Raw genomic sequence first — 25,999 nt, forward strand, 5'->3', positions numbered from 1 at the left:
TTCTTTAATAAGAAAATATGTAGTTTGTTTTATTTTGTTATGTATATGTAGTTACAAAATATAGAACTTGAATTAACTTACAGTTAATAAAATAAAAATTTGTTCAAATACATAGAACTTAAACTAACAGGTTTATTTTAATTGAATTTACAAAATCAGTGCATGCATTTGAATATCCAATTAATGGAGCTCTTGGCTGCCATGGTAGGCTGAATTCCAGGTTCATGTGCTTCAATTGAAGTGCTTGGCACTCGAGACGTACGTTCTGTTTGCTTTAATGTTTGTTGCCTTGCTCCCCCATCTTCTGGATTTTTATAGCAGGAGAAAGTCGAAGGCATCGGGGGGCTATCAAGGTCGGCCATAAAGTGCAAAGAAGTTCCAATAAGAAATAAGAGAGAAAAATTAATAATATATAGTAGTTTCAGCAGATCAGACTTTAAAAAGTATTTAAACTTTATTACTCCGGTGGCTATGTGAATGTTAAAGCTCAGATACTATCGATTATGAGTTAGTAAAACCTGAAAACTAGCAATACGTTATGTATTTATCAGTATAATAACAAATGTGCCAAGTTTTACTGTGCCAAAATTACTGTTTACTCTTGTATGCTTAATTACAAATGAACTTGTTTGTATGTTTGCTCTTTCTCAATTCAGATCTTAACTAACGGGATGAGAATACGAAGAGATATTAAATCATGTATTGCTTGAACTGCGACCCGGATTGCCTCTACTGAAAGCCCAGGAAACTTGGGACTTCCAACCAGTTGGAAAGCATCCGCATTTTCATTGGAGCTTCCTTAAGGCACCTGCTTCGGTTCAGGGGAATTTTCGAGCTTACTAAGATATAGTTATGCAGCTCAGCTTTTCAATTGCTTCTCACATACTGATGAGTTTAGAATGAAAACAATTACTTATCTTAACGAAGTCGGAATACGCTTACATTGAATGTACTTGTTTGGCTACAGAAAAAGAACCTTGGCATATGAAGATGTTCTACCATCAGACTTCTGGACAATTGATGATCCGAGTTACATCTTAGTTGACCCTTGTAAAAATAAGGCCAGGTTAGATACACTGGTTCTATCTCCCCCTGATTTATTCACCACTCTGTCCGATTCTCTCCTATTTAGCAGATGAGTAAGAGGGATTTTCCAGCAGATGTCATGCATATAATTGCTCATACTCTCCCCGATTTCGGGTACACCTTGCGTATGCGTAATCTTTACATTCCAGTACTATTACAATATCGATATTATCGTTTACGATGGGTTAATCTGTAAAGGACTTTTTTATATATCTGTTTTGTTTTGATTTCATAAGTACTATACAATACAATACAATTAAAAACTGTTAAAATGTTCAATTCATTTTTAATATATTCTGCGGTTAACCACACAATTTGCGGTTCAAACTATTTATTCATACAGTAGCTTTATTATAAACAGAATATTCATATATTCTACGATTAATGGAACTTAACCCAAATAATATTTAAAGAGAGGGATAGAAAACTGGAAGGCACAGCTTTAGAAAACTATTTAAGAATCATACAACTCGTTGAAGAGCATGGGTTCAAAGGTAGAACTTTGTAGAACTAGTCAGGGCATTGGTAAGTCCCCGATTTTAGTATCTGCACTGACCCATTGAGTAATTAATGTTTAATGCCCGCCGGCCAACGTTATTGTTGTATAAGTAACTCCCCCTATCTGTTCAAACCCGATCGCCTGAGAGAATCCGATGGCTCCCAGTGATGACGACAACGATGCAGCGTCAAACAATGGGTGTCATATATAAAGATGCACCCTACAGGTTGACGACTAGTTAGCCACCAGCATTGCACTCGAATAGAACGGATTGGAGGAGCATCAGCATCAGCAGTATCTTCAACCGGAACCGGAACTCCAATATCAACTACTCAACTAAGATGAGGCACTGGCAGCTCTTTGCCTTTTGGCTGCTAATCCTGGCCAGCTGCGTGGACTTCAGCACTCCCCATCTGCTCGAACTGAAGAAGAAGCTGCTCTTTGGCGGCGGAGGACTTGGTGGCGGTGGAGGAATTGGAGGTGGTGGAGGATTCGGTGGTGGCGGTGGAATCGGTTGGGGAGGTGGAGGTGGTGGAGGCCATGGCGGCGGAGGAGGCTACAATGGAGGCGGAGGAGGCGGCTATAATGGCGGAGGAGGTGGTTACCACGGAGGCGGAGGAGGCGGTGGCTATCCCGGTGGAGGTGGCGGCGGATATCACGGAGGCGGAGGAGGAGGCGGTGGACACCCCGGCGGAGGCGGCAGAACCATAGATGTCTATGTAGTCAAGCCAGTCTACAGCGGTGGCGGAGGAGGCGGTGGCCATCAGTGGGGAGGAGGTGGTGGAGGTGGCCACAATGGAGGAGGCGGCGGAGGAGGACATAACCAATGGGGTGGTGGCGGCGGCGGAGCACCTTCCCAGTGGGGTGGTGGTGGCGGTGGAGGCGGCGGAGGCAGTGGCTCCTACGCCAGCAGCAGTGCCAATAGCTGGGCCTCCGGAGGAGGAGGTGGTGGCTGCCATTCCTGTGGTGGCGGAGGTGGCAATAACGCCTACGCCAAGGCCTCTGCAAATGCCTACGCAGGCAGCTGGTAACATTCTAAATCCAAAAGATTTTCAACCTGGATACTATCTTTTTTTTTAATATTGTAAGCTGTTCTGTGAATATTTAAAACTTGTGAAAGCCGAAAAACATTACTTAAGTGAACCAATTCCATTTATAAAAAGTTAATAAAATGAAAAGTAGCAAGCAAGAAAATAATGAAGACAACTTATTTAAAACTCAAAAGTGGTTCAAATATGGAAATGTAATACCTCATTAAACAAGACGGATTAGCAAGACATGAGGTATCCCACTTCAAAATCGGGATCCAATTACCCAAGTTATGGAACTTAGAAGTGCAATTTTGGGTCACCATTTTGAAATCAATTGGAAATACATACAAAACGAACATGAAAATTGGTTAAAATTGTTAACCGTCGTTTAAAATAAAGATTTTAATGTAGAATATTAGAGAACTCAACCACAAGCTCATAGAGGTATCAACCTTTAAAATCGGGTGCTAATAACTCAAGTTACAGAATATAAAAGTACAGATTTGGGTTCCCATACTGAAAGCAATTGGAAATACGGAAAACTCTAACATGAAAATGGGCTAAAATTTTAACCCTCTTTAAAAAGAAAGATTTTAATGTAAATTATTAGTGAATTTAACCACAAATTCATAAAGGTATCCCACTACAAAATCTGAGTTCTACAACTCAAGTTATAGAATCTGGAAGAGCAGTTTTGGGTCACCTTCCTGAATACCATTGGCAATTGGGAAAAATCGAACATGAACAAGAGTCAAAATTTGGACCCTCTTTGAAAAGGAATATTTTAATGTAGATTGTTGGGAAATTTAAATACAAACTCACAGAGGTATCCCACTTCAAAATCGGAGTCCAATAACTCAAGTTATGGAATCTTGAAGTGCAGTTTTGGGTCACCCTTTTGAGTACCATTGGAAATTGGGAAAATCGAACATGAACATGGGTCAAAATTTGGACCCTCTTTGAAAAGGAATATTTTAATGTAGATTGTTGGGAAATTTAAGTACAAACGCATAGAGGTATCCCACTTTAAAATCGGAGTCCAATAACTCAAGTTATGGAATCTTGAAGTGCAGTTTTGGGTCACCCTTTTGAGTACCATTGGTAATTGGGAAAAATCGAACATGACCATGGGTCAAATTTTGGACCCTCTTTGAAAAGGAATATTTTAATGTAGGTTGTTGGAATATTTAAATACAAACTCATAGAGGTATCCCACTTTAAAATCGGAGTCCAATAACTCAAGTTATGGAATCTTGAAGTGCAGTTTTGGGTCACCTTTCTGAGTACCATTGGAAATTGGGAAAAATCGAACATGAACATGGGTCAAATTTTGGACCCTCTTTGAAAAGGAATATTTTAATGTAGATTGTTGGGAAATTTAAATACAAACTCATAGAGGTATCCCACTTCAAAATCGGAGTCCAATAACTCAAGTTATGGAATCTTGAAGTGCAGTTTTGGGTCACCTTTCTGAGTACCATTGGAAATTGGGATAAATCGAACATGAACATGGGTCAAATTTTGGACCCTCTTTGAAAAGGAATATTTTAATGTAGATTGTTGGGAAATTTAAATACAAACTCATAGAGGTATCCCACTTCAAAATCGGAGTCCAATAACTCAAGTTATGGAATCTTGAAGTGCAGTTTTGGGTCACCTTTCTGAGTACCATTGGAAATTGGGATAAATCGAACATGAACATGGGTCAAATTTTGGACCCTCTTTGAAGAGGAATATTTTAATGTAGATTGTTGGGAAATTTAAATACAAACTCATAGAGGTATCCCACTTCAAAATCGGAGTCCAATAACTCAAGTTATGGAATCTTGAAGTGCAGTTTTGGGTCACCTTTCTGAGTACCATTGGAAATTGGGATAAATCGAACATGAACATGGGTCAAATTTTGGACCCTCTTTGAAGAGGAATATTTTAATGTAGATTGTTGGGAAATTTAAATACAAACTCATAGAGGTATCCCACTTCAAAATCGGAGTCCAATAACTCAAGTTATGGAATCTTGAAGTGCAGTTTTGGGTCACCTTTCTGAATACCATTGGAAATGGTGAAAAATCGAACATGAACATGGGTAAAAATTTGGAACCTCTTTGAAAAGTAATATTTTAATGTGGATTGTTGGGAAATTTAAATACAAACTCATAGAGGTATCCCACTTTAAAATCGGAGTCCAATAACTCAAGTTATGGAATCTTGAAGTGCAGTTTTGGGTCACCTTTCTGAATACCATTGGAAATTGGGAAAAATCGAACATGAACATGGGTCAAATTTTGGACCCTCTTTGAAAATGAATATTTTAATGTAGATTGTTGGGAAATTTAAATACAAACTCATAGAGGTATCCCACTTCAAAATTGGAGTCCAATAACTCAAGTTATGGAATCTTGAAGTGCAGAAGAAATTGGGGAAAAATCGAACATGAAAATGGGTTTACATTTTGACCCTCGTTTAAAAAAAAGATTAAATTGTAGAATACTAGAGAATTCAACCACAAATTCATAGAGGTATCCCGCTTAAAATTCGAAATCCTACAACGCAAGATATAGAATCTGGAAGTGCGGTTTTGGGTTCCCATACTGAACCATTGGAAATACGGAAAAATCGAACATGAAAATGGGTTACAATTTTGACCCTCTTTTAAAATAAATATTTTAATATAGAATATTAGAGAATTCAACCACAAGTTCATAGAGGTATCCCACTTCTAAAACGGTATCCAATTACCCAAGTTATGGAATTTAGAAGTGGAGATTTGGTTTCCCTTTCTGAAACCCATTGGATATACAGAAAAATTGAAAATGAGAGTGCATTAAAATTTCGACGCTGATTAAAAGAAAGATTTTATGGTAGAATAATAGAAAATTCAAGAACAGCACCGCGATTTTTAAATTTAGTTGATCGTTCATCATAGGAGCCCGAAAATGACAGGCGCATCTCAGAGGGATTTAAAACTTGAATCCCACAGGCATTTTTATACCTACCCCTCAACCCTTTAGCGGTGCTGGCTTTCGCACAATTTAATAATAACCATGCCCACATATTTGCAATATAAAAACCAGTTTGCCCACAAACTTGGCGGGCTGTGAAAAAATGTAAACAAGTAAAAAAGGAAAACAACGAACGAACATGTTCGAAAAATGCCAAAACAACTTTTGCAATGGGTGAAAGATATTTACAGCCAATTTCATGCTTTCCCCACTCCTCGCTTTAACGCCATATTTGTGCGTGGGTGAGTCCGAAAATTGAGGAAGTCAAAGGAATATCTGGGATAACCGAGGATCATAAGATGGTGTTGGTATTTTTAGATTTTTTAATCAATTATAAAGGTAGGATATACAAAGTTGCATCGCTTTTTTGTCGTTTCAAAGGGGTTATAATAACTGAACTTTGATTTTACTTAATTTTTTGATAAATAAGATGATTTTTAGGTGACCTCCATTTCCAAAATATATTTACTTATATACTTTAGCCCAGTTATTTGTGTTTGACATTTGATGACTTCTGCTCTCTTCTTTGTAAATGTTTTTGAAGTTCAATCGCTGAGATATGGATCAGCAGTCTTAGGCCCAATCATCCCAACCGAGTTTCGACATTATTTTCTTCGCTTCCCTTCAGTGGATTTGATGAAAAGGTTATTGATCGATTCGCCTCGAGATTCTTGACAACTTCTCCACTTGTCCCCTCTCTTTTGATTTTTTTTTTCGATTTTTCTGTCTTTCAGCGAGCAGCTGCGGATGAGCCAGATTCCTCCGACTTCTACTGGAAAAACTCGTTTCGCGTTTTTCCTCGAGCGTTCAGGCAAAATGGTAACTCCTTTGGCGCCTCTCTTCTCTTTGAATTTCTTGGAAATCAATTGAAGGGGCAGAAAGAAAGATTTGTTTATCACGCACTATTAATTATTCACTTGTTTTACTTGCCTAAGGGCAAAAAATATAATATTCAACATCATCTACCATCTTCAAAAGTGCCCTTGTTTTCTCTGCGTGTACATTTTCCTCTCTTGGCTTCACTTGAGCTTTTCCTTAAAGCGTCAACAGGTTTTTGGTCAACTTGGCCAATTGCAATTGGAACCAATCCGCCTCTCACCCGCTTTTTGCCCGCTTTTCTGCCAAGCTGAAAGTTTTTCTTGCCTTGCTGGTTTTCCACAGAGGAAAATTGAGGGGTACAACTCACCCGATTCTGCTCCCATTCTACTAATACTCCCATTCCCATTCCCAATCCCGTTTCCCAATTTTATGCATTCCATCTGGCGCATTTTCCACTGCAAATTGCACTCTTGATTGGAAAGAATCGCATCGAACTGTCTTTGGTTCTGCTCCATTTCAAGCGGAATTTTAATACCTCCACTGGGGACTTCATTGGCGGAATTGGGACAAGCGGAAAATGGAAAATGGCTGGAGAAAGGAGCCATTAAAGATGCTGCAACGGGAGTGACAGGAAGCGCAAGAGCAGAGAATGGATGGCCCAATTATTGTATGTAATTTGGGATTGAAGTTATCTTTAGACAGAATTAACCAAAATCAAAAATATCACCCCAAGGTGGGATTTAGCTATATCTGATATTAAATTATACAATTTATTATAGCTTTATATAAGAACAATACCCTAACAGTTAATAATATTATATTAAAAACATTATAATACCATAGATCAATGGTATGTAATTCTTCACCTATGTATATCAGAAGATATATTGAGATATATATTGCTGCGATATAAATGTTAATATATAATCTAATTCATTATTATTTTCTGGTTATTACCTGACTTCCCTTCGGCTTAAAAATAAATAAAACCACTTTTGGCAGGCGAGACCCCAAAAAGATGGGGTATACGCGTAGTGTTTTAAGACCCCGTCGAGTTACAACTGTAAAACCAGTTAAGGATCCCCAGCGATCGTTTGACATTTTGTCGCCTGGCGCACGATCGCACCACAAAAAGGGGTTACCAGAGGGGGCCTTTGCAACTAAGTTGTGGTAGGGGGCCTACGACTTTGGGTGGTGGGGCCGAAAGACCTCGTCTACGCGACTTGCTCTTCGGTTTTCTTCGCCCGTTCGGTTTTCTTCAACCCGAAATTCAAGCCGCCAGTCTTCGGTTCGAGCTCAGCCAACGAAGTCGCAGAGCGGAGAAAAATCGCAGAGAATCAGAGAGTTAGTGTGAGGGAGAGACACATAGTATATACCCTCTCTGTCGCACCCTATACGATCTAGGCTTTTGGCCAAACTGTGCGTGAAATCGGTAAACCAAAACCAAAACCGAAAACAAACTGAAACCGAAATTGAAAACCCAATCCAAAAAATAAGCAAACCTTTAGCCAAAAAAATAAATCCTTTAGTTCGCGTCGCGTGTTTTGTACCATATATACTATTTTTTTATACATTTTTTTATGGTTTATATAACAAAGTTTTGAATTAATTTCATATTTTTTAGCCAACACGAATTTGAATTTAAAATTGGACACATACGAAAAGGTGAGCTAAATCAATATATGAACTAGGGGTCTAAAGACTAGTTTTTAAGCGGGCTGCGAACGGGTCTCAGAGCTCCACTCAATGTCAAAAGTTGGGCTATCGAGTGGACCACCCCCCGCCCACTGGAATTCGCTAATTAGCATGCCGAGCTGATCTTGGCTTTAATCGCAGATCTTTGAGATCTCTTTCGAGAGCCCAGAGACCCAAGCTCGTGCCGAATCGCTTGAAAGCCATCAATCTCCATTTAAACCAGCAGAGACAATAAAGCGACAGATATAATTATGCGAAAACAACGCAGTCTGAACATTCCTCAAGATACTTCATAGTATCTTAGTTCTTATTCTTGGCTGAATGAAGTCTTGGGAATGCGTAGACAAAAACCCCGCTTGAATGGCTTGGAATGCAGGTTATGATATTTGAAAAGACGTGACAAGGTCAGCGGGCATTCTCGGGGGTTCAAAACGGGATCCTGTTCTGGAATATCTTTCCCTGATTCGGAGATTCCTTTGTTTCCCAAATTCCCTCGCAGTGCTCATCAGAAATTCCGGTCAGGCACAGGCACACACGACAAAAAGACAAACGTTGAGGTCATTGCTCAAATCATTTAAGATTCAGATACGTTCTCGGTCTGCCACTTTAAGATTCGGATACATTTTCTGCCCGGCTCTCAAGAACGACCGACTTTCGGCTGGGGTTTCGGCTTTGGGGATTCATCCAGAGGAAAGATGATATAGGGTCAGGTCTCGCGATTTAGACATCAAAGACCTCTTCACGCCACAGTCTTTTGTCTCTGGCTTTTGACTTGATTTGACTTCACTTTATCTCACTATACTTAACTATGCTCTCGAGTTGACGTGACTCGAAGCGGGCTAATTGAAAGTCAGGGAGTATACCCTAAAAGTTCTGGTACTGCCCACTATAATAATGCAAATAAACTGCTTTGTTGGCTTACTTGCAGATACATTAAAATATTTAAATCATACATTTGGCAGTACACCAACGAATTACACACTCCTATTGTCGAATAATTGGTTAATAATAAACCTTTTACTGCGCCTACCCAATTAGGTTTTTACAATAGAGTTTCATATTCATATTTTTAAACAACTGTTATTACATATATTTTTTTATAAATCCACATTGTAACCTTCACAGCTTCCATAGAGCAACTAAAATTCGACCTTAGTATTTCTTCCCTTCGCTCAAATTTGTCTGTGCTGTCTTCTCTTTACTTTGTGGTTCTTTTTATGGTCGTATGTTCAAGTGAACGGCATTAGAAATGGAAAGAGGGAAGTACGAGGGGCCCGGGGGCAAATAGATCTACCGAGAGATAGAAAGATGCTCGAGTATCTTGTATCTTCATATGGTATTCGGCATTTGGTCGCTGTTTGTTTTCCACTTGCTGGATGAGCGGAAGATCTGGGTGTGGTCCCCGGTGGAAAGTATCTTCTGCCCGTTTGGACAGGCGCATCTCTCGGATTGATTGCATCCTGGTTTCGAGATGCATCCAAAGTGAAAGCCAGATCGATTTACCTGCCCTGTCGCCCTGCTCGAAGATCCTTAACTAAAGGCCTAACTTAAAGCATCGACAGCTATCGAACCACGAATCCGGCCAGAGACAAAAGTGAAATTGCAAGAAAACTATATAAGAAAAAAAACCTGCACATAACGACAAACAACTAACAATAAACGACTTTGGACAACCGAGGACGGACAAACAGTTGGCCATAATAATTGGCGGAACAACAACAACAGCAACAACAGCAAGTAGGACGCTTGAGTGGCTGCCAAATGCCCGGAATCGATCCGATCCGATCCGATCCGAACCAATCCCCACTCCACTGCAATCCACTCCACTCTAATCCAATCACATCAAAATGTTTACTATCCAAAACCGAAAAATTAAGCTAAAAATTACCAGCAATAAAAATACTCTAGCAGCTGGGAGTACTAACTTCGCAGATAAAGGGGGGAAATTTAAAATTACACCTCTAATTCCCAGGCACTATAATGTTTAAATACCATACTAAAACGTAGCTTAAACCGAGTTGAAATGTTTTGGTAGGCCATGGGAAACAATTTTAAATAGAAGGTATTACACTATTATTTCCAATAAACCAAGTTCAGCTCAAAGAGAAAATGTTTGCTGATCCAGAGTATCCATCGATTCGGTTTGGATCCTTGGCCAGCTCGATTCGTTAATCGAATCGAAATGGAAACCAAATTGGCCTCCGTGGGGCTGGCAAAGCCAAATGAGAAATACAAACCACACAGAGGTAAAAACAAATAATTAAGCATGTACGAAAAGAGAAATATGATTAAAATTCCCGGGGCATACGCAGATCACCCCGTCAAGACCTCTATTATAAGGTGGCTACGCCAAGAAAGGAAAGCGCGTTCGACGGCACGAAAAATTATTTCAAATATTTTCGCAATTTGTATTGAAAGTGTTTTCGATTTTTTCCGACGCCATCATGCCAAAAGGGGTTAATGAGACAGGGGGTGTGTGTGGAATTCACCGGCGGCAGGTGTTAAATCGGCAGAATATGCCATAAAAAAATCTTTATTGCCATTGTTCATTTTGAATTAACGTCAAGTGAGGTATTTTTTGTTCAAAGCTTAATGGGTTTGTCTTTGTATTTAACTACAAAAAGAGGAAAAAGAACTGCTAGAGAAATATAAAAGATTTTCAAGCTAATTGGTAGTTTAAACAGATAAAAAAAATGTTTAGTTATAATGCCAGTTTATCTATAACGTTTCCAAGAACTGTTTCCTTTATGACTATTCTTAAACCTTTTTTCCGATACCGTAACTCCAATTTCTTTGGTTCCATTCGATTGCATTCCTTGCTCTTATCAATTAGTCTGCAAATTTTTCTTGTGGCTTTTATTTTTTTATCAACTTTTTTTTACGTTCTGTTTGTGTTCCATTTGATGCGTGACATTCGTGACTTTTGCGACATTCCCCGGAATATACTCATATATATACATATAACCCCCTTAGCTGCAATTGCACCAAATCCCACCTGTTCCAGTGTCCATTGCCAACTGGAAAAAAAAAGCTAAAAAGTGCATAGGAGGCAATCCAAGTGGTTGCCAATGGAAAAAAAGAAATAATAAAACAAAAAACTGAAAACAATCAAATCCGAAGAAGCCGAAGAAGCAGTTGCTTTTGTAGCAGTAGAAATAGCTTTGAAAGTGGCACAAAGTAATTTTAATGCTGAATGGAGCGTAAAGTTGTTCAACTGCAATTGCAATGGATTTTTTTCGGTTTTTTTTCGCCTTTTTGGCCAACAAAAGAGGCAGAAATCCAAAATTAAAACCAAGTGCAATTATTTTTGACACACACGATGCAATCGCACACTTGCTTTTGTTTCACTGATTGTTTCTTACAAAAGCTTACAAAATCTCCGAAATTCAAAGGCTTTCCAGAACGGAATAATTTTGCATATATCGAAGCCGAATCAATGACCATCTTCAAATCGATCGTAAAGTGTTTAGGTTTATTGATACGCATTGGTCTCAATTTGCATGAGAAAGCGAACGAATGGGGGAAACAAAGACGCCGATGATGGTGAGGTAATAGGCAGGGAAAAAGCCAGAGAAATGCCTAAATTAAGCTCTTCTTCGCCGGGTGACAAACTCAAGTCCCCCATTGGTCAACCTGAAAACGGAATGCGTATCCCCCGACCAAATCGAATCGCTACTTATTTCTACACACAGAAAAAAATGATATCAATTTGATTGAAAAAAAATTATATTTTGATCGAATACTACTATCATTTTGATATTTTTTTGATAAGTACTTCCAATTTAATAATTGTAATAGATACAGTGGTTTAAAACTATATGAAACACCTTCAAAGTGCATATAATATTAACATAATTTTTCTCTGTGTAGTGGGTTGTCTTTTTTTAGGTATCGTGGGACCCTTTGAGTGGGGAATTACCTCATCCACTGCATCAGCCGCCCCTTGATTATGAGCTGTATTAATCCCCACCCAAGATGATGATTAAGTGCAGGTGGCTCACATTATTTTCAGTTTATTTTCAAGTTATTAGTGTAGCATTCCGTATTAGATCAGTGTTTCTTAAGCATAAAAGTTTTCTAATGCATTTGAAACAGAATTTATAAGTTAGATTGTTCAATTTATTATTTTGGAAAATACTTAGCTCATAGAGGCAAAACTTTAAAGCAACATTTGTTAATCATCATGTGAAATAGGTGCATTCGTTTGGAAACTAAAGCTAACCAATTTCAAATCAATATTTAAGAGGATTACCGATTCCAGTTGTCCATCACGATCAGTAAACGAAGCGGAACAGATTTATTTTTGGGAAGGGTGAGACATTGTGACCCAATTATCTTTGGAATTTGTTCGAAATAACACTTCTACAGATTTTCAATCAGTTTGGATTACAATTTTAATTGGAAAGACTTTTATAAAGCTCGAAAATATGTTTTTTACTGGGTAATTATAATACTTTTTATTTACTATATTTTCCATTCCTATAACATCTTTCTTAAGCATATTAAAAATATTTAATTCCAGAAGTGAATTTTATTTTTAGAAAGCTATAAAATGTAAATTCTCCAAGAGTTTTTTTATAATTGGGTCAATATAAGCAAAACAATAACCATAAATCCCGTCAAAAATTCAACCAGAGAGCTTTCTTGTCGTTGCTAAATTTGGCAAGATCATTTTCGAAAAATTAGAAAGCATTCTTCAGGACTGTCAAGATCCGAGCTCCTCCCTCAAAAAACTTAGCATTCTAGTCCACTCCCACTCGATATGGTCACAAACTGATGGATGGGTCGCAATAATGCTGTCATACGATCCCAAAAACTCGAATCGAGTGCCATCATCGCAACGCCCGCGCTTAGCTCACTTGACTGGATGGCGATGATCTAATCTCAGATGGCAAATGGCGACATCAAGCGACGCCACTGTTTTACATCTGAACTTGAAAATTGCGCGAGTGGGCGAAAAAAGGGGGTTTTGCGGAGTTGGGCACTCCAATTGAAAGACAATGCCGCAGACTCCACGGAAAACTGGGAAATATACGAAGAAGAAAAGAGCGGCGAAGATTTGTGGTTAAGAGCTTGTTTGGGGGAAAAGTTCATTGCACTTGGCGGTGAAAAATCGCTGACTGTTTATTGCTGTTATTTGTTGTCATTGTTGACTTGTTGTTTTCGCTGTAGTTGTTATTTTGCAGACCAAATTGGCGAGGAGGAGGCAAAAAGTAAAATAAAACAAGGTTCGCTGTGGGTCTCCCATTTTGCCCCCACCTTGAAATATTGCAATTCAATGACTCGAGAAATTTGTCGGCTGCGTTTGTCGCTAAATTTAGTTGGAATTTCGATTCGAAAAGGAAAGTGCTGCCTGGCTATATAATAGATGGTATACCTATACAAAGCAGTCAACAAAAAAAATGCAATCCAAAGAGGCAAGCACAATGATTTGAACGCCATTAGCAAAGCCGCTTGTATTTTTATGATTCTTGTTAAATGGAAAAAATCTATAGATACATTTAATTGCTTAATCTCTTAATATATGATGATATATGATTAACGGCGTTTGTATATTATAACATGTAAACAGGTGTAATAACGTTTAAAAATACATCATGATTTTTTAAACAATTTCTGGAAATGTTTGATAAAGTTATAGTAGAAAAATGTATAATCTTGGTTCGAATTTTTAAAGCTTATTAATAAATACGTTTCTTGTCTTCGAAAAGTTATTTGAAATTTGGGGAAATTTCAGTAGATGAACCACTTTCCAAAAATCCCTACAAAAACCAGGAATATCTATACGTTTTACAACACTGCTCTTAGTGCAAGACCCAATTCATTCCCCTTGGCTTGTCCTTCTACCACTCTAAAAATGCAATGGCACTCGGGCGTTAAGACTGTCACGTCCACTTGGACAGGAGTTTCTGCTGCTGGCGCATGCCACGGCATAAAAATATAAACAAAACAAAGAAACAAAAACACCAAGACCCATAACACGAATTATTGAAATTCATGCCACCTACACAAGAGTTAAGACGCGCCAAAACAAACCCAAAAAAAAAATAAAAATAAAAACAAGCAAAACGAACCAAGATTTTGCATATTTTCACCTTTTAAATGGCGGTGTGGTGTGTGTTACTGCTGTGCTTTCGGCCATCTCCTGGTATTTAGGCCAAAACTGAGGCACTGGCTCTGGCTCTCTGGCCAAATTAGCACTTGGGCCCGGCTGAAATGTTAAATGTGTTAAGGCGAAGTAGAAATCTCGATCGCACCTGAACATGAAATGCAAACAATAAACAACACCCAAGTCGGCAAATGGCCAAAACAAAAACGAAACGAATTTCAATTGGAACACACAATCCAGAGAGGGGTGGGATATGTGTACAGTAGATCTTCCATAAGTCGAGCCAGAAAAGCGCGCTAAGAAACTTTAAATTCACAGAAATGTTAAAAAATCGTAATTTATCAACAGTGTTTAAGAATTTTCATTTGTGAACAGTGTTCAAAAATCTTTATTTGTGAACAGTGTTCAAAAATCTTAACTTGTGAACAGTGTTTAAAAATCCTAATTTTGTAAACAGTGTTCAAAGTTGATAGTTTGTAAAACTGTTTTGCCCTATTTCTGTTTCTGAAAGTTACATTTGTCGGCATACAGAATTGTTTTTAAAAGCCATTGACACTTGATTTTATTAAAGTTAGGGAGGTTTGACTGTATCACTCTTTTCTCATTGTTTTTACCACCGTCGAGGTGCAAATTAATTGGGGCTACTCGATTCGCTTCGTTTTGGTTTCGTTTTGGCTGCGTTTTTTCGCTCTGTCTTTTTCTTTTTTTTTTGCTTGGCGTTTTTCGCTATTTCTTCGATCGATTCTCCAATTATGGCAATTAGCCAACAATTTCGCTTTGCATGTGCATTAAAGCAGACGGAGGGGGAAAAGGCCAAGCCCCAAAATCAGTTTCGGTTTCGATTTCAGCCATATCGAATATCCCCTCTGAATCAACATTTATCGCTTCGTTGCATTTGAACTTTTTCAACTAATTTTCGGCACTGAAAAGGGGGTAGAGAGGGGGGACTCAAGTGGGTCTTTTAATCTACGGGATGCACGAGAAAAGAAATGGAGACTGAAACAAGGTTTGCCTCATATGTTGTAATGCGCCATAAAATATTACTTTGTAAACAGTCGGCCAAGCTGGAAGTTTGTTGCCTGGCAAATTATAATAAGGTTTTTATAATTTCAGTTTAAATAATTACTTTACCAACACTGGTTAGGCATGTTAGCTAACCATCCAAATTAATCATAGTTTAATAGAAGCCTACAATAGACTAATTCAATTTATATAAGACTCTAAAAAACCGCTTCGCCTGATAAAAATAGCTTAAGAAAAGATTCAGTCTTAAATAATTGGGGATTTTCGATTACCAACACTTTATTTTGTATTCTATACAACTAACCAACACTAATTAACGAGTCAAATAAACACTTGCCAGAGAAAATAACTCAATTTATCCACATATTTATCTGTGCCCCTCCGTGAATCAGCCGAAATCATTAATCAAGCGACCCAACTTGTAACAAACTGCATTCATAATCGCAGCCACGCTGCGTATACGTAATGTGACTACATAGATATTTGGCTTTATGGCCAAAGTGCCGAGCCTGCTGTATGGATATCGATCTCATGCCATTGGGATGCCTGTCTGGCTGCCGACTGGCTGACATATTTGGGTTGAATGTTAACAGAAAAAAACAACAGAGGAAAACAGAAAACAAAAGCCAGCCAAACAAATGAGAAAACCGACTCGAAGTCGAAGCTTTTGAATGCCTGACCACAGCAAAATCGGCAAATGTCGCAATTAACATATTTCTCATGTGTGCAAGTGCACATGTACATATGTTGGTGTTTAATGGGCCCAAAAAAACACCATAAAATCGGGGAATCGGGCCGAGATCAATGGCGTTCTTGTTGTAATTTGGCACAGGCAAATAATACCTTAAAAATGTGACTTTACATCGTTAAAACCCTCTAAAAATCAGCAGTAAATACGCCCCTGGGTAGTCGTATTCGTATTCACCTGACATTGTCTCGAACTTAACCTAAAGTGTGAGTAAGGCATGAATCGTGGCCCGAACAAGAAACAAAGCGTTTGTTCAAGTGATTAGCCCAACCCTGAACAGATTTTGGACCAACCCCTCGAAACTGGAAACATGTATGAGAAAGATATGCGAGTAGATTTAGGAGTAATCAGTCTGAAAGGTGAGGAGAGCCATGTATTACATAAAAATGTGACTATGGGAAAACTCACAACTGCGTATCGGAATAGTTGGGGATATAAAGCTGAAACTGAGATACAAAGGAGATTAATCACAATAAGCAGAGTAAAGATTTTATAAAAATACCATCTGAATATGCACTCTATGTTGTATGTATGTCGGCTATCTGTAACCTCCAACTATCTTCCGCCATAGAGTGCCCCATCCTCGCTTAAACAAAGATTCGTTTTATGTGACATTTCAATTAGCGCTGTGTCAAGACCTGACATCAGCATAAAAACAGTTTAACTATGGTTGAATCACAGCCACATAGAGACAATAGAGAGATAAGCATTGAAAGATAGAAGATATATGCATGTTGTAGAGTGATACCTAATACGAGCACATTACTAGAGATATGTACCTATAATATATGTATGATTGGTGGGGCTTGGGGTAACTAGCCCACCTGTCAATCGTTAATCACAGGCGCAGTCACTGGCTAATCACGGCTGGAGTCACCGGCACACTCCACGCATTCCCAGTCGTTCGATGCCGATAATTCCGGAATAATTGCATCGGATCGGCGTAAGTCGAGCTCAGTTCATTACTGACACATTCAACCGGCGGCTAATGACACACTTGGTTTGGTTCACAGCCCGACGATTGGCTTGATTGAATGATTGGCCAATTGATTGATGCCAAAGTCAAAGACCCGCGCATTGCGTTCAATTTGGGTCAGCTCCAAGCATCAAGCTCAAAACTCCGAGATCCATTAGAACCGTCCGGCAGTTGACATAACCACTTGCGCAACCAAGAGCCACCAATGGAACCAGTTACTAGAGATCTTGGCTAATGAACCAACTCATTAAGGCAGCCGTTCCGAACGCAAAACAAATATACCTATTAGAGAATTTACAATGAGCAATTACATCATTATATTTTTTGACTATTTCATACATTTTTTTAATGCAATCAAATAGAAAACCCTACAATATACAAAACTCTTTTAGTAATCCCTTAAGACCCTTTAAAACGTAAAACTGCAGTTCAAGTTATGCGAACCCTGCTCAAAATCTTTCCCAAAGATCTCGCAAACCTCAAAATTTCTCCCTGCGTTTTCTCCAATTTCAACTTATCGTTCGGTTGCCATAAGGCATTTGTTTGTTCCGCCGTTTGTTTGTCTAATTACGCAACCGGCGGCGGATGCAGTGCCGCTGCATTGGTGGTTTGACCAAAAGCGACTCCGGTTCCGTTTACCCCGCCCCCGAATTCCGAGCCCAAAACCGCAGTGCCAGCAAATATGGCAAACCCATTTCCGCGTGTCAACAAACTTCTGCAGCTCTGCACATCAGTGAAATTTTAAAGAGCAGGGTGGCGCAATAAGGGGAACCACCGGAACCTGGAAAGTGTCCGCTCGAGTAACTGCACCCACAGCGGGTGCACCGAAAGAAAATACTATACGCATTTGAACTCTCTCTCTCTCTTTAAATATTACGAAAAGAAAGACTAAAGAAACGTTAGAGTATTTCGGAAAAGGTATATCAATAAGATAAGAACAACATTAAAAAACCCAACTATTGATATCCTATATCATATTTGAATATTTGAACCAATATTATTATTGGAATCCATGATATATTATCAAAATATCAATATAAATGGGATCATATAGGTGTGAAATATCATTAATAATCCCACTTTTTGGCTGTGTGACTGGCTGAAGAAGACTGCGCATAGATCTCGGGTTGCTCCGTCTTCCAAACTGCAGTTGGTTGGGTTCCAACTTTTACTTTGGTTCATCCTCCGCCTCCGAATGGCCCATCCCCGATCCCAATCCCCTCCTCCTCGTCCCCAGTAGTGAAAAGCCAAGAAGCACGTAGACATAATTTATTGCCAAATGCATGGAAGACTCGCAGTGGACACGCCTCGCTGGCCACGTTCGTGTGTCGTGTCCATGGATCCACAGATACTCGGATGGCTATCTATCTGTATCTGGCTATCTGCCGTTCCCCCTCTTGGAACTTTTTCGATTTCTTCGAGGGCCCGGCCGTAAATTGTTAAAAACTCGTCGAAAAATGTGCAATAATTAAAGCGTATTAAATAGAAAGAAAGAAAAGAGTGCAAGGCAAGCGTAAAGTTGTTACTCGATGCGTCGGCAGCCTAACGAGTCTTAATTAAAGTGAAAATGCCAAAAGATCGACATGGATACGGCTGTGAATACTATATATCCATGCTATAGATATCCATCCACTCTAACTCTATCTCTATCCATTGCGAAGTGCAGTGTCTGGTTACCCAACTCTTGAGGGTGATGAAACCCCTTGCCTGGGAGAGAGTGTCCATTGGTGCCAGATATAACAGGCACTTTTCCACCAAGTGGGATTCAGATATCAATGACAGACCTACAATATATAACGCTAAGCTCTACTATATTGTTTGCTGCTGCATTATAAAAGTCTGTCCGTTCAACCAAGCTTTAGATCAAATTTAACTCTCTTTTAGTCGTCAGCCATAATCATCATATCTAATAATTTACAATAAAATTAGTTCAAGATACTAGCCGTTAAGTTCAAGCAAAGTCACATGTGCTAATTATAATTAAATGTAATTTTCACTCTTCAATATTTTCCTATCTCATCAGCTGACCTCAATAGACTAACAAAAAATACAGTTTGCTTAAAAGTGTCAATTGAATTTTGGGTGGCAACAATTCTATACGTGTACTAAAGGATTTATGGGAATTGTAAATATATTTCCTAACTGTTAGTATCTGTACTAGCTTATAATCATGTTGTTTAATTTGTTATCAGATTCATGAATACCATCTTAATAGTAATACGTATAAAATTGATAATCCTATAAATAACCAGTTCTTAAATACCCAGTTTACTCACCTTTGACCTCCTCTTCCTCACATTGCAGCGATGTCATAATGGAGCCAATGACCATGCTGGTGTTGGCCTTCCAGCTGCTGGCGCTCTTCTCGATCGCCGGCGCGCTGCTCATCTACCTGATCTGCAAGGTGCGCGAGGATAGCGCCTCGGCCAGTGCGGATTCCCAGCCCAGTCGGGTGGTCCTGGTCACCAGCGCAGATACCGCACTGGGTCTCCAGCTGTGCACCCACTTGGCCAACAAGGGATGTCGGGTTTTCGCCGGAATGAAGGAGGCCCACGACTCGCTGCCCGCCAAACTCCTCTGCGGCTGGATGAAGATCCGCGAGTACAGTGAGGAGCCCATTGCTGGCACTATAATTCCGATGCGTCTGGACGTCACCCGGGAGGATGTGCTGCGCGAGGCCACCGTTTCCATGGGCGCCCACCTGAATGCCGACGAGCGCGGCATTGCAGCCGTAATTAACACCAGTGGCAGTGTGTTTCGCGGCAAAGTGGAGTCCCAGGATGTTCAGCAGTGGGAGCACATGCTCAAGACCAATATCCTGGGTACGCTGCGTGTGGCCAAGGCCTTTGTGGGCTTCCTGCGTCCCACACGCGGCCGGCTTCTTTACTTGGGCGGTGGTGGCGGAGGCGGAGGAAGTGGAGCTGCTCGCACCGGTGGCGATGGACTGGTGGCCTTCAATGCCTCCCGCGTGGCCGTGGACAAGTGCGCCGAGGAGCTGCGCAAGGAGCTGCAGCCGTATGGCGTCAGCGTGGTGGCTCTGGACACCTGCGGCATGACGGCGGAGTCGTTGTACAAGGCGCCAGTGGCACAAAGTGAGTAATTCCCACGGTAATTTGGGAGAGAAACATAACATTCCTGGTTTGCCATCCCTTGCAGCCATGTCCTCCACCGCTGGAGCTCCCACGCAGTACACGGCGGACGTGCTGAGTCCGGGCGCCCTGCAGGTGATCGAGCGGGCCCTGTGGGACTTTGCCCCGCAGCAGCGCTATCCGCTCCTGAGCCACAACAAGTATCAATTCACGTTGCCATGCCGCTCCTCGCTGCGCCTCCAAAGGCCGGTATCTCCAGCCGTCGGCGAGTCCGCCACCCAGTCGGTTTGAGACCCGCTTCCTTCCACTTCCTGTATATATGCTCCTGATCCCGTCCCGATCCCGATTCCGTTTTTCTTGACCTTATCCCGTTCCAGGTCCTGCTCTCCGTACTCTGTTTTAATCTATCTGCAAATTATTTTTGTTTGATAATATTTCTTCCTTTAGGAAGGCCTTTATAATATTTACTTTATACTCGTTTTTGTACACACTGCTAAAGGTGTAATTGATGGACATTGTACGTGATGTTACGATATATGAAAAAATAAATCTTTGTGCTAATCTACGAAGGCGTATTGTCGTGTTTGTCTAACATTCGAGGGTTATGCAGGCTTCTTGGCGTCTGTCCTGGCAGCTATTCCTATTCGTACTTGGAGATAAAGTCGTATCGCAGCACGGAGGCGGGGAAAACTTCGCCAGCTTTCGCCAATGGGCGATCAGAGGTTGCTGCTGGCAGGTTGATTAAAACATCCGCACCCACAATGCTCTGTAGGCGGCTGCTTATCTAGGGTTCGCGCAGGATAATGATAATTACATGGACTTCATTTCAAAGTAACCCGGCTTACCTGATCTCCATTAACACTGGCGTACAGCTCTCCAGATTTGGAAATCACTGAGGCTCGAACAAACTCCGGACGGCTATCCAAATAGAAACCGTTCAGCAACTATAAAAAATTAAAACAAATTAGAATTGAAAATTGCTGTGAACATTTTACAAGTCATTGACAAACAATCCCCAAGAGAAACCACTAATCACTAGCTTTTAAGATAATTGTCCCTAATTTCAGTAGGTACACAAACTTCCGCGTTTACCCAAGCTCCCTGTATTTAAGGTGACTTTACAAACTATTTTTTTTATCGCCAGTAAACAAACGGATCGCGTTATCTTCCCACTCGAAAGCAAAAGTGTCAGCCAAATAAAGCGAACAGCGTCACATGCGACGACCTACAGCAATGAGCGTTCTCGAATCCTCTGATTGATTGCCAGCAGATAACCATCATCAATCATAATAGTCTGTCGCCACTGAAGATTTCGCAATGTGGTTAAATCAAAGAGGAACCCACCTTCACATTGATCACGGGCAGGGAGCACTTCTGGCGTTCCCAGCCGGCAGCCCAGCGGATGGCGGGCAGGGCGAACAGGTGGAATGTGACGAAGGCTGACACTGGATTCCCGGGCAGGCCGAAGAAGTACTTCTCATTGCGGCTGGCGAAGGTCATGGGCTTGCTGAGGGGCACAAGGCATTAATATGGAATTCTGGACTTTTCTTTTCCCGGTAAGGAAATCTTACCCTGGCTTCATGTTCACCCGGCCGCAGTGAAGTTTAAACTGGAGGTCCTCCAGCACGGGCTTCACAAAATCCTTGTCGCCCATTGAGACACCGCCACTGCAGATGACAAAGTCCACCACCTCAAAGAGATCAGACAGCGATTCCTTCGTCTGTTCAAAGCTATCGCTTAGCACGCTCGTGTGCACGCAGTCGAAACCAAAGTAGAGCAGCAGTTCCGCCAACATCGTGGTGTTCGAGTCGAAGATCTTGCCCGGAGTGGGTTGATCACGTGGAGAGAGTAGCTCGCTGCCAGTGGACACTATGGCCACCCTAGGCTTGGGCACAGCCAGACGGTTGCCCACGGAGGCCAGCAGGGATTTGACCACCACAGGCGAGGGATCTGGAGCGGGAAAAACACGATCCTTGGTGCTCAGGTCGTGACCCACAGGCCTGTAAGCAAAAGAAATGCATTAGTTGCTTTCCACAGGCTAATCTTAAATACCTACCGCACGTCTAAGCCAGCCATTGGCTCCACTATGATGTCCACCAGGCTTTCCCCGCCGTGCTTGTCCCGTTGCAGCAATATTGTGTCCTCCACCTGCACCACGCAATCCGCCTCCAATGGTAGAGGTGCTCCGGTGTTGATTTTGAAGCACTCATCCTCCGCCAGTGGCGATGAATTGGGCTGAAAGGCATACGGAAAATGGGATTAGGAATCACGATCTTAACTCCAAACTAGACTCACTGCATCTCCGGCGGCTATGCAGCCCAAAACGCGCTTGCTGCCAGAGAATCCGGTGGACTTCATGGCGTAGCCATCCTTGATGGAAGCCCTGAAGGGTGGAATGTTCACGGGCGAGTTCAGCTGCCACAAGATCTTGTCCAGACTGCTGGTCCTCTGCACCGTGTCGAAGATTATAGAGAGCACCTCCTGGACGGGCAGCATGGGAAAAGGGGAATTGCGGTCGGAATCACTACCGGCCCCCGTTTTATGGGGGCAAATGTGACCCCTGGGCGCGGATCCTTGCACCTCCGCATGGGTTTTGCGCACCAGAGACACCTCGTCACCGATGAGATGCAGAGCATGAGGCAGGAGTTCCCTCACGGTCTCGAAGCACTCTTTAACGGCCTTTTCGCTGCCCGGAAAATTGAGGATCAGGGTATTCCCCGCAATGCCACAGAGCCCGCGGGAAAGAGCCGCGAATTGGGTCTTTTTTAGGGATTCCAAAGTTATGACCAACGAAAGTTGGGGGCACTCCTTCTCCAGCAGCGGTCTGGTGGCCTCTGGAGTCACATCCCGTGGAGCGAATCCTGTTCCCCCGGTGGTCAGGATCACCCGCAGCTCCTTCCTATCGATCCACTTGCGCAGCACCCGCTGGATGTGGTCCTTCTCGTCCGGGACAATACTCTCTATCACCTGGGCATTGGTGAAGGACTCGGCGATCAGTTGCTTCAGCCTGGGACCACTTTTATCCTTTGCCGGTTCCTGGCAACAGGTGTCACTAACTAAGGGGAAGAAATACAGGTGAGTTGCAGGTTTCTGGACGGATTCAGGGCCACTTACTGGTCAGAACTCCAAAGGTAATCGACTCCATTACGTCATCTACGGCGGTTTCAACTGCTCCCTTTGACGGTTCTCAATTAAATTGTTAAATACAATACATAAATTAGCACGCAAGCTTTCCGCTTGCTTTTGAGTTATCGATACTCGATTGCCGATACATCAGTAACGAATTCTAGTGTGTGAACACTGGTTTCGCCGGCTGAAGCTTTAACCCTACAATGGGCATGTCAATAAATGGATATGCAATATAATAAATAAATACAAATATTTGGGTTTCCACATCTAATTTATATAGTTTATCAAGTTTGATATACTCTATGTATTCATGCATTAGCTGGCACTTTTTCATAAGAACTTTTGGCCTTTAGTAGGGTTAACATGCATAGATGTAGAAAACCTAAATAAAAAGTACATCCATTTGTAGTCATATAGCTAGATGGGTTATTTATTTACACTACCCTACAACAGTACAAAAACACGGATGACTGATGGCCACCGGGTGCTCCTGGCGTCCTGGTCGGGATTCAGGATCACTTGGCCTGCTTTTCGGCCCGCGCACGCTCCTCCAGGGGATCGTATCCCTTGGCCATCTTCTCCTTGAACTGCTCGTAGGTGCGCTTGCGATCGAAGTGCTTCACCCACTGGCCTGGACAGGATTGCTCGAACAGCTTACGGAGGCTCTGGCAGGCGGAGGGCACCTTCTCCCCGCTGGTGGAGCTGTGCTTGGGAGCGTGCTCGTCCAGACACTTCCAGTACTCGTCCCGGTTGCTCCAGCACTTGGTGCGCTCAGCTTTGTCCGGGAAACTCATATTCCTGCTGCTTGGGGCAGTGATTTCTCGATGGTTTTGCCGAGCCGGTTTCCGGTTACTTGGGTTTTCTTCCACTCCTCTTCGCTGTCAATGGGAATTCGACTGAATTTCCGCTAGAGATCCAACTCTTCAGGTCTTTGAAACCGCTTTAACAGAAAAACACACCATTCAACAATTTAATTTAAGAAAATAGCAGGAGAACACAGAAACCAACCTCAAATATTACAAAACAAAAAATCAGCTGTTCTGTCCGATAACTTTCAGTAAACATTTAAGCATGTGGCAACACTGCAAAGCCATACTTTTGGCGCGCCAATTTAAAATTTAAAATTAAACTTTTTGGTTTTGTTTTTATTTTAATAACCCCAGAAAGCCTTTTATTCCTTAATAAGACTTTGAAAAACACAATTTTTTTTACACACTGATGATATTTTTTATTTATCGCAACACTTTTGCTGTTCGTAATTATTGTTTATTTGATTGATTTAATATCTTATGGCTAAACGTTAACGTAATTGCAAAAAAATAGTGTCTCCCACGGAGGTAAACTTTCGATTTTCCAACTGATCAGCAATTTTTGGTTAAACAACTAAAGAAATGTCTTGGCAAAAAAATAAGCGAATCGAAGCAAACAAAACAAATAAGATGACAGCTTGATGGCTGTCCGCGATAACAATTAAAATTAAGAACATACGTGTTTTTTTTGTGAGTTATGCTATAATTTCTAAGTGTGATCCGATCCGGATGCAATAAACCCGGGGACATCGAAACCGTACATATTCATTATAAATCTTGTTGCTTATCGTAGGTACACAAATACGTATAGAAATGCCAGTAGAAAGGTCGCAGGGGGGCGTCCTATGCCCTTTGGCCCTTGACCTTGTGGCTGGGGGGGGGAGGGGGTTTGGTGAGTGGGGAGATGGATAACCTACATCTTAAGCTACATACATACATCCTATATTGTCGTTACAAACATTTACACCTTACACCTATAGACGCAAAACACACATCGAAGTGTATAGCCCGATATCCAAGTCTATATAGCACACACGAGGGGATCGTTAGACGCGGGGATATGCTACGAGGGTTGGGGTCCCTAAAATATATACGATCGGAATCGGAGGGGCTCACACATTAAGTAGGCCGCAGTCCTTCGTTTCAATGCTCTGTCGACTATCGAGGGGTCGTGTCCCAAAATGCATTGCAGTTTGTGATCTTGGTCGGGTGATAGCTGGATAGAAAGTTCCTGTATAATAACCATGTTGGTCTGAAGCCATTTCGGGAGTTTTCTAGGGCGTGTTTAGGTTTAGGGCTAGGGTACTATTCTCTTTGAGGCACTTGTGGCTTGGCTAACGTTGCTTGGCAAACTAAAAAAAAACACTAATACGAATTGTGCAATAAAATGCTTACGAATTTGGATTGGATTGGAGGAGGAGTTGGTGTCCAGTTGGGTGCGTGTGCGTGTGTGTGTCAGTGGGCCTGGCTAAATACAAAACAACTTCAACTTATTTTGCGTTAACGACTATCAGTACTTTACCCTGCACAAAGACATATATATGTTAAATATATATAATATATGGTTGTATAGACACTGTTTTCTTTAGCTTATCAGCTATATGCTAGTCTTAATCAATGTTCGATATCAAAAACATATTTTCTGTTTAATAATTCCTCGTTTGCTTTCGGTTTATTGTTACATTCACGCGCTCAGTACAGTGCACTTTAACGATCAATATTTTCGTTAAATTGTTTCCAATCTCTCTAAAGAGATTTGTGTGGTTAAAATGAGGGGCAAACCTAGTGAAGAGCTTTTACACTGGTTTATTAAACAGGCTAATACAACTATAAAAAAAACACTGTATTTAGACAATTCCCTCGAACCAGTTTTTCTGCTCATTCTATTTTTAAACCTCTGTCTCCCTCGTTCTTATGACTAGATGCACTTCTCCGCCACTATGTTCCTCCATTATCCTGGTAATCCCTAAGTCTAGTTTTAAGT

The 25,999-nt window shown here is 41.2% G+C and overlaps 4 protein-coding genes across 6 annotated transcripts; 2 read left to right on the forward strand and 2 right to left on the reverse strand.

The window, feature by feature from the left end:
- Positions 1–23,351, reverse strand: cin (Molybdenum cofactor synthesis protein cinnamon). 3 transcript variants are annotated; one of them, XM_070997243.1, is made up of 9 exons: positions 23,192–23,351; positions 22,373–23,133; positions 22,134–22,312; positions 21,649–22,077; positions 21,422–21,584; positions 20,923–21,021; positions 20,546–20,861; positions 19,265–20,485; positions 1–1,276 (listed from the first exon to the last, which is right to left on the reverse strand). In XM_070997243.1, the coding sequence occupies exons 1-7, from the start codon at positions 23,220–23,222 to the stop codon at positions 20,718–20,720; spliced, it is 1,806 nt and encodes a 601-aa protein (XP_070853344.1). In that variant the 5' UTR covers positions 23,223–23,351; the 3' UTR covers positions 1–1,276; positions 19,265–20,485; positions 20,546–20,717. The 3 variants fall into 3 exon arrangements, with proteins under 3 accessions (XP_070853344.1, XP_065723854.2, XP_070853343.1); XM_065867782.2 differs by having other exon boundaries at positions 1–345; positions 19,265–20,861; XM_070997242.1 differs by having other exon boundaries at positions 19,265–20,861.
- Positions 1,927–2,616, forward strand: LOC136117375 (uncharacterized). The gene has a single exon (XM_065868315.2). The coding sequence runs from the start codon at positions 1,927–1,929 to the stop codon at positions 2,614–2,616; it is 690 nt and encodes a 229-aa protein (XP_065724387.2).
- LOC108016805 (D-beta-hydroxybutyrate dehydrogenase, mitochondrial) lies at positions 19,303–20,642 on the forward strand. The gene is made up of 2 exons (XM_017083584.4): positions 19,303–20,080; positions 20,145–20,642. The coding sequence occupies exons 1-2, from the start codon at positions 19,303–19,305 to the stop codon at positions 20,366–20,368; spliced, it is 1,002 nt and encodes a 333-aa protein (XP_016939073.2). The 3' UTR covers positions 20,369–20,642.
- A 257-nt stretch (positions 23,352–23,608) lies between the features above and the next one.
- LOC108016552 (cytochrome c oxidase assembly factor 6 homolog) lies at positions 23,609–24,326 on the reverse strand. Its single transcript, XM_017083225.4, has 2 exons — positions 24,215–24,326; positions 23,609–24,146 (listed from the first exon to the last, which is right to left on the reverse strand). Exon 2 carries the CDS (start codon positions 23,998–24,000, stop codon positions 23,722–23,724), a length of 279 nt encoding a protein of 92 aa, XP_016938714.3. The 5' UTR covers positions 24,001–24,146; positions 24,215–24,326; the 3' UTR covers positions 23,609–23,721.
- Positions 24,327–25,999: the final 1,673 nt, after the last annotated feature.

Source organism: Drosophila suzukii, chromosome X (assembly GCF_043229965.1).
Source record: "Drosophila suzukii chromosome X, CBGP_Dsuzu_IsoJpt1.0, whole genome shotgun sequence".
Classification (NCBI taxonomy): domain Eukaryota; kingdom Metazoa; phylum Arthropoda; class Insecta; order Diptera; family Drosophilidae; genus Drosophila; species Drosophila suzukii.

Bases quoted from the DNA above. Each gene is read 5' to 3' on its own strand.
- LOC136117375 (XM_065868315.2), top strand. From the start codon at position 1,927: ATGAGGCACTGGCAGCTCTTTGCCTTTTGGCTGCTAATCCTGGCCAGC.
- LOC108016805 (XM_017083584.4), top strand. From the start codon at position 19,303: ATGGAGCCAATGACCATGCTGGTGTTGGCCTTCCAGCTGCTGGCGCTC. The intron at 20,081-20,144 runs GTGAGTAATTCC...CATCCCTTGCAG, and splicing joins CAAGGCGCCAGTGGCACAAA to CCATGTCCTCCACCGCTGGA.
- cin (XM_070997243.1), bottom strand. From the start codon at position 23,222: ATGGAGTCGATTACCTTTGGAGTTCTGACCA. The intron at 21,585-21,648 runs GTAAGATTTCCT...TGTGCCCCTCAG, and splicing joins CGGGTGAACATGAAGCCAGG to CAAGCCCATGACCTTCGCCA. The intron at 20,862-20,922 runs GTAAGCCGGGTT...CGCGAACCCTAG, and splicing joins CCAGTGTTAATGGAGATCAG to ATAAGCAGCCGCCTACAGAG.
- LOC108016552 (XM_017083225.4), bottom strand. From the start codon at position 24,000: ATGAGTTTCCCGGACAAAGCTGAGCGCACCAAGTGCTGGAGCAACCGG.